At 57.7% G+C, this 7614-nt stretch overlaps 1 protein-coding gene across 3 annotated transcripts in view; it reads left to right on the forward strand.

The window, feature by feature from the left end:
* TSEN34 (tRNA splicing endonuclease subunit 34) overlaps positions 1-7614 on the forward strand; it is an 11440-nt gene that overhangs the window by 2382 nt on the left and 1444 nt on the right. The window contains exons 1-3 of one of the 3 annotated variants that reach the window (XM_015851167.2): positions 4816-5082; positions 6476-7130; positions 7208-7309. In XM_015851167.2, the coding sequence (XP_015706653.1) occupies positions 5068-5082; positions 6476-7130; positions 7208-7309 (772 nt within the window). In that variant the 5' untranslated portion in view covers positions 4816-5067. Of the gene's footprint in view, positions 1-4815; positions 5083-5110; positions 5500-6475; positions 7131-7207; positions 7310-7614 lie in introns of those variants that run through there. The other 2 variants (XM_015851168.2, XM_015851166.2) reach the window with 2 other exon arrangements.

Genomic DNA, 7614 nt, shown 5'->3' on the forward strand with positions numbered 1-7614 from the left:
GACCCCATAGGACCCCATAGGACCCCATAGACCCCATAGGACCCCATAGGACCCCATAGGACCCCATAGACCCCATAGACCCCATAGGACCCCATAGGACCCCATAGGACCCCATAGGACCCCATAGGCCCCGCCCACCTGTCAGCAGCCCCAGGTAGCAGTAGCTGTAACACAGGATGTCAATCACGCCAGGGCAGCCAATCACGTTCTTCCCTGTCTTTGACGTCACTTCTGGCCCCGCCTCCAGCTCCTCCTGCAGGTCCCAGGCCAGGCTCACCAGCTGAGGGGGCGGAGTCACGTTAGGCCACGCCCCCTTCACGTGATTGGCCCGTTTCCACAGGCCACGCCCCCAAAACCTCTAGCCCCGCCCACCTGCGCTGAGCCATAGGGATCCATAGAGACCCACAGAGACCCATAGGAACCCATAGAGACCCCATAGGAACCCATAGAGACCCATAGGGACCCATAGAGACCCATAGGGACCCATAGGAACCCCATAGGGACCCACAGAGACCCATAGGGACCCCATAGGAACCCATAGAGACCCATAGGGACCCATAGAGACCCATAGGGACCCCATAGGAACCCCATAGGGACCCACAGAGACCCATAGAGACCCATAGGAACCTATAGAGACCCCATAGGGACCCACAGAGACCCCATAGAAACCCCATAGGGACCCATAGAGACCCCATAGGAACCCCATAGAGACCCATAGGGACCCATAGAGACCCCATAGAGACCCATAGGGACCCATAGAGACCCCATAGAGACCCATAGGAACCCCATAGGGACCCATAGAGACCCATAGGGACCCATAGGGACCCATAGGAACCTATAGAGACCCCATAGGGTCCCATAGAGACCCCATAGGGACCCATAGAGACCCCATAGGGACCCATAGAGACCCATAGAGACCCATAGGAACCTATAGAGACCCATAGAGACCCCATAGAGACCTATAGGGACCCCATAGAGACCCACAGAGACCCATAGGAACCCATAGAGACCCAATAGAGATCCATAGAGACCCATAAAGACCTATAGGGACCCATAGAGACCCATAGAGACCCCATAGGGACCCATAGAGACCCCATAGGAACCCCATAGGGACCCATAGAGACCCCATAGAGACCCCATAGGGACCCATAGAGACCCCATAGAAACCCCATAGGGACCCATAGAGACCCCATAGGAACCCCATAGAGACCCATAGAGACCCCATAGGGACCCATAGAGACCCATAGAGACCCCATAGAGACCCAATAGAGATCCATAGAGACCCATAGAGACCTATAGGGACCCATAGAGACCCATAGAGACCCCATACGGACCCATAGAGACCCCATAGAAACCCCATAGGGGCCCATAGAGACCCCATAGAAACCCCATAGGGACCCATAGAGACCCCATAGGAACCCCATAGAGACCCCATAGAGACCCAATAGAGATCCATAGAGACCCATAGAGACCTATAGGGACCCATAGAGACCCATAGGGGCCCATAGGAACCCCATACGGACCCATAGAGACCCATAGAGACCCCATAGAGACCCATAGGAACCCCATAGAGACCCCATAGAGACCCATAGGAACCCCATAGAGACCCCACCCCCCACCCCATAGCGGCACCTTGAGGGTGAGCAGCAGTTGTAGGGCGTTGGCGTAGGGGGGCGGTGGGGGCAGCCCCCATATGGGGGCAGTGCGGAACAGCAGCAGGTACCCGAAGGTCCAGAGCATTGAGGCTGCCCCACAGCGTCTATGGGGCACAAGGGGGGGGGGTGGTCAGGGAGCCCTGCCCCATAGCGAGACCTGCCCTATAGTGAGCCCTGCCCTATAGGGACAGCCCCATAGGTAACCCCCCCCCCCATAGGGAAACCCAAGAGACCCCATAGGACCACCCCAGCCCCACAGTGACCCCTCCTGCCCCATAAGTACACCCCCCCCCTCCCCCATAGGGCCCTCCCACAAAACCACAGAAATGGGGAAGTGGGAGCCCCCAATTTCCTTGCCCCCCCCCCCAAATGCGGAACATGCCCCACATCACCCCGATAGATCTACCCCATAAGTCCCCCCCTAGCCCCATATTTCCCCCACCCAATCACCTCCAAGGCCCCACATATTCCCCCCCCTACAGCCCTATATCCCCCCCCATAAACTCCCCCCCCCCCCAGGGCCCCCTGCCCCATAGAAACCCTCCCCCCCCCAGCCCCCACATCCTGCCCCACGTCACCCATATCCACGCTCACATTCATCCCACAGAATCTACGCCCTAAGTCCCCCGCCAGCCCCATATCCCCCCCCACCCGCGCCCCATATTCCCCCCCTACAGCCCTATTATCCCCCCCATAACCCCCCCGCCCATAGAAACACCCCCCAGCCCACTCCTGCCCCACATCCAGCCCCCACATCACCCACAGATCTACCCATAAGTCCCCCCAGCCCCATATCCCCCCCACAAGGCACCTCTAAGCCCCAATTATTCCCCCCCCTACAGCCCTATATACCCCCATAACTCTCCACCCAGCCCCCCCCTGCCCCATAGAACCTTTCCCCCCCCAGCCCCACATCCTGCCCCACATCACCCCATATCCAGCCCCACATCATCCCACAGATCTACCCCATAAGTCCCCCCCAGCCCATATCCCCCCCCAACCGCCCCACATAGTTCCCCCCACATCGGATACCTTTATCCCCCCTTACCCCCCCTGCTCCCAATAGAAAAACACACCCCCAGCCCCACATGCTGCCCACCGATCACGCCATATTCGCTCTCAGCCCCACATGTGCCCACAGAAGCGTCTTACCCCATAAGTCCCCCCCCAGCCCTATCCCCCCCCAGCCCCACATATTCCCCCCCCTACAGCCCTTATTTCCCCCCATAACCCCCCCTTGGCCAAGAAACACCCCCGCAGCACCACACCTTGCCACATCACCCCATATCCAGCCCCAATTCATCCCACAGATTAACCCCATAGTCCCCCCCAAGGCCCCATATCCCCCCCCAGCCCCACATCCTTCCCCCCTAACCCTATATCCCCCCCATAACCCCCCCCGCTGCCCCATTAGAAACACCCCCCCAAGGCCCCACATCCTGCCACATCTCCCCATACCGAGGCAGCAGCCGCAGCAGGAGGCAGCAGCCAGCACCGTCAGCAGGGAGTGCAGGATGTGGGCCCACAAGTCAATAGGGCCACGGCCCCCCCAGAGCCGCTGCCCATAGGCGCCTGCCGGTTGGGACCTGGGGGCAGAAATAGAGGAACAGGGGTCAGAAATGCACAGCCCCAAATATAGAAACCCCATAAGTGAACATAGGGACCCCATAGAGACACACAGGACCACATAGAGACTTATAGGGACCCATAGAAGACCCATAGACGAACCATAGGATCGTAGGGACCCATAGGAGACCCAATAGGGACTATACAAGAGACCCATAGCGGACCCATAGAGACCCATGAGGACCATAGGGACCCCATAGAGACCACAATAGAAACACCATGTCGGGACTTACAGAGACCCATAGGGACCCCTAGAGAACCCATAGGGACCAAATAGAGACCCATAGAGACCCCATTTAGAGACCCATAGAGACCCATAAGGGACTCTAGAGACCCATAGGACCCAATAGGACCCAATAAGAGAAAAATAGGGACCCGTTAGAGAGCCATAGAGACCCATAGAGACCCATAGGGACCCATAGAGACCCATAGGGGACCCATGGAGACCCATGAGAGACCATAGGGACTTAGCAGGGAGACATAGGGACCCCATAGGGAGACCCCATAGAGACCCATAGAGATCCATCAGAGACCCCATTGAGGACTCCATAGTAGACCCCATAGGGACCCAATAGAGACCCATGAGGGGACTCATTAGGATCCATGAGGACCCATAGAGATTACATTAGACAGAGGGATCCCATAGAGGACCCCTATGAGAGACCCGAATAGTAGACCATAGATGACCCCATCTGAGACCCATAGAGACCCATAGTGGACCCATAGGCACCACATAGGGACTCCATAGAGACCCAATAGGGACCAGAGGACCCATAGAGATACATAGGGACCCATAGAAGACCCCATTGAGACCCATAGGACACATAGGGACCCCATAGAGACCCATAGGGATCATAGGAGACCCATACGGACCCTAGACGGGGACCCATAGAGATCATAGGGACCCTAGAAGACCCCTCATTTGAGGACCCATAGAAGCCCATAGGACCCCATAGGGACCCCATAGGAGACCACAGAGACCCCATTAGGACCCATTAGACGACCATAGTGACCCATTAGAGGACCCATAGAGACCCACAGGAGGACCCAGGGACCCACACGGAGACCTCATTTATTGGCGACCCGCAATAGTGAGACCTTCCCTAGAGAACCCATAGGGACCATAGAGACCCCATAGAGACCCCATAGGAGACCATAGGGGACCCATTAGAGACCCATATAGAGACCCATAGTCTGCAGAGACCCTAGGGAACCTATAGAGACCCATAGAGGACCCTAGGACCCGTAGAGGAACCCATAGAGACGCCATAGGACCCCATAGAGACCATAGAGGACCCAAAGGGACTTACAGAGACCCATTAGAGACCCCATAGGACCATAGAGAACCATTGAGGACCATAGGGACTCATAGAGACCCATAGGGACCCATAGAGACTATACAGAGACCATGAGAGACCATAGCGACCCATACGAGACCCCTAGGGACCCATAGGGCACCTCTCGCCCATAGGACCATCGAGACCCATAGAGACCCATAGAGGGCCTCCTTATCGCTCCCCCCCCCCCCTTATCTCCCCCTTATCATCTCCCCCCCCCCATGGAACACGATTCCAGCCGGGATCGAGGCCCCCAGCACAGCCAGGTACGTCAGCTCCTCGGCCTGCATGGCGACATGGGGGGGCGGAAAATGGGCTACGCCCCCTTTAAGAACCCCACCCCCTAATGGGTCACACCCACCCTCTCATTGGTCCAGCTCCCCTTCAGCTCCGCCCTCATTGGTCCAGCCCCCCCCTCCAAGCCCCGCCCACCTCAGCTCAGCTCAAAGATGGCGGACGCGGAGGTAAAAAGGGACGCGGCCCCTTTAAGAGAGGAGGCGAGGGGGGAATAAGGGATACGGCCCCTTTAAGAGCGGGGGTGGGGGGGGGTTAAACGATGCGGCCCCTTTAAGAGTGGGCCCCCCTCCCCCCTTTAAAAGGGCACACTGGAAACGGGGACCCTTTCGCTGAGCGTTGCCCCTTTAAGAGAGCGTTGCCCCTTTAAGACGACATTCAACCCTTAAAGAAGAAATGTGGTTCCTTTGAATTGTGGGGACCACTTCTGGGCGGCGTTGCCCCTTTAAGAGGGATGTTGCCCCTTTAAGGAGGGGGGGGGTACCTCGAGAAGGAGACGGCAGGTTCTTAAAGGGGCAATGCTTCTTAAAGCGGCAACTGGGGTGGCCCACTACGATCTATGGATCTAACTGCGTGTTCCAATGGGGGTCTGTGGGCCTTGGGGTGATATGTGGGGCTCTATAGGTCCCTATGGGTCCCAATGGGGTCTCTGTGGGTCCCTATGGGGTGTCTGTGGGTCCCTATGGGTCTCTTTGGGTCTCTATGGGGTTTCCACGGATTATCTATGGGTCTCCATGGGTCCCTGTGGGTCCCTGTAGGTCCCTATGGGTCCCAATGGTGTCTCTATGGGGTTCTTATAGGTCTTTATAGGGTCTCCATGGGTCCCTATGGGTCTCTATGTGTCTCTATGCGTCCCTATGGGTCCCAATGGTGTCTCTATGGGGTTCTTATGGGTCCTTATAGGGTCTCTATGGGTCCCTATGGGTCTCTATGGGTTTCTGTGTGTCTCTATAGGTCCCTATAGGTCCCAATGGTGTGTCTGTGGGTCCCTATGGGTCTCTTTGGGGTTTCCACGGATTATCTATGGGTCTCTATGACTCCCTGTGGGTCCCTATGTGTCTCTATGGGTCCCTATGGGTCCCTATGGGTCTCTATGGGTCCCTATAGGGTCTCTATGGGGTCTCTATGGGTCCCTATGGGTCTCTATGGGTCCCTATGGGTCTCTATGGGTCTCTATGGGTTCCTATGGGTCCCTATGGGTCTCTATGGGGCACTATGGGGTCTCTGTGGGTCTTTATGGGTCTCTATGGGTCCCTATGGGTGTCTATGGGTGTCTATGGGGTCTCTGTGGGTCCCTATGGGGTCTCTATGGAGCACTATGGAGTCTCTATGGGTCCCTATGGGTCCCTATGGGTCTCTATGGGTCGCTATGGGTCCCTATGTGTCTCTATGGGTCCCTATGGGCATCTATGGGTCTCTAAGGGTCTCTATGGGTCTCTATGGGTCTCTATGGGTCCCTATAGGTCCCTATGGGTCTCTATGTGTCCCTATGGGGTCCCTATGGGTCTCTATGGGTCCTTATGGGTCTCTATGGGTCCCTATGGGTCTCCGTGCCCCCTTTAGGTCCCGCTCCGTCTCCACACGTACCGGAACCGGATGTTGTTGTGGGACCCGGAAGCGGTTCGGATCGTTCGGGAGCGGTACCGGATGTGGGGGGTGCTCGTTGGCGCCCCCTGGCGGCGAGGAGGGGGACGGCGACTTCCGCTCCAGCTGCTACCGGAAGAAGGGAGGCTGCTACAGGAAATGGGGGCGGCCATGTTGGATCCGGAACCGGAAATGGGGAGACCGGAAAGAAGGCCGAGACAGGAAGTGAGAGGGGGAAGGGAGAGACCGGAAGTAGGGCTGGAAAGGCCGAGACCGGAAGTGGGGTTGAAAATGCCGGAAACGGAAGTGGGGATGAAAAGGCCGAGACCGGAAGTGGGGGTGAATAGACCGGAAACGGAAGTGAGGGTGAAAAGGCCGAGACCGGAAGTAGGGGTGGAAAGCTGCGGGGAGGAAGTGGGAGAAAAAAGACCGGAAATAGATGGGCCGGAAGTGGGAAGGGAGGGACCGAAAGCGGAGAAACCGGAAGCTGAAATGAAAGGACCGGAAACGGAAGTACAGGAGGTCGGAACCGATGGACCGGAAGTGGGAACAGATGGGCCGGAAGTGGATGTGGAGGGGCCGGAAATGGATGCAGAGAGACCGGAAGCGGATGTAGAAAGACCGGAAGCGGAAGGTGAGAGTCGGGGGTGTGGCCGAAGGGGGCGTGGCTTCCATAAGCCCCGCCCCCTGAGCCTCCCTTCCCCCCCCCAGGTCACGTGGAGCGCCGCTTCCGGGTTTACCGGGACCTTTGGGGGCGGGGCTTCCACCTGACGGCGGGAGGGAAGTTCGGAGGAGACTTCCTGGTGTATCCCGGTGAGTCCTATGGGGCCTATGGGCATCTATGGGGCTCTATGGGGGTCCTATGGGGGTCCTATGTGACTCCTATGGGGCTCTATGGGGCTCTATGGGGGTCCTATGGGTCTCTAATGGGCTCTATGGGGGTCCTATGGGGCACTATGGGGGTTCTATGGGGTTTGATGGGGCTCTATGGGGGTCCTATGGGTCTCCGTGGGGCTCTATGGGGTTCCTATGGGGGTCCTATGTGACTCCTATGGGGCTCTATGGGGCTCTATGGGGGTCCTATGGGGCTCTATGGGGGTCCTATGGGGCTCTATGGG

Source organism: Coturnix japonica, unplaced genomic scaffold, assembly GCF_001577835.2.
Source record: "Coturnix japonica isolate 7356 unplaced genomic scaffold, Coturnix japonica 2.1 chrUnrandom740, whole genome shotgun sequence".
NCBI classification, from domain to species: Eukaryota; Metazoa; Chordata; class Aves; order Galliformes; family Phasianidae; genus Coturnix; species Coturnix japonica.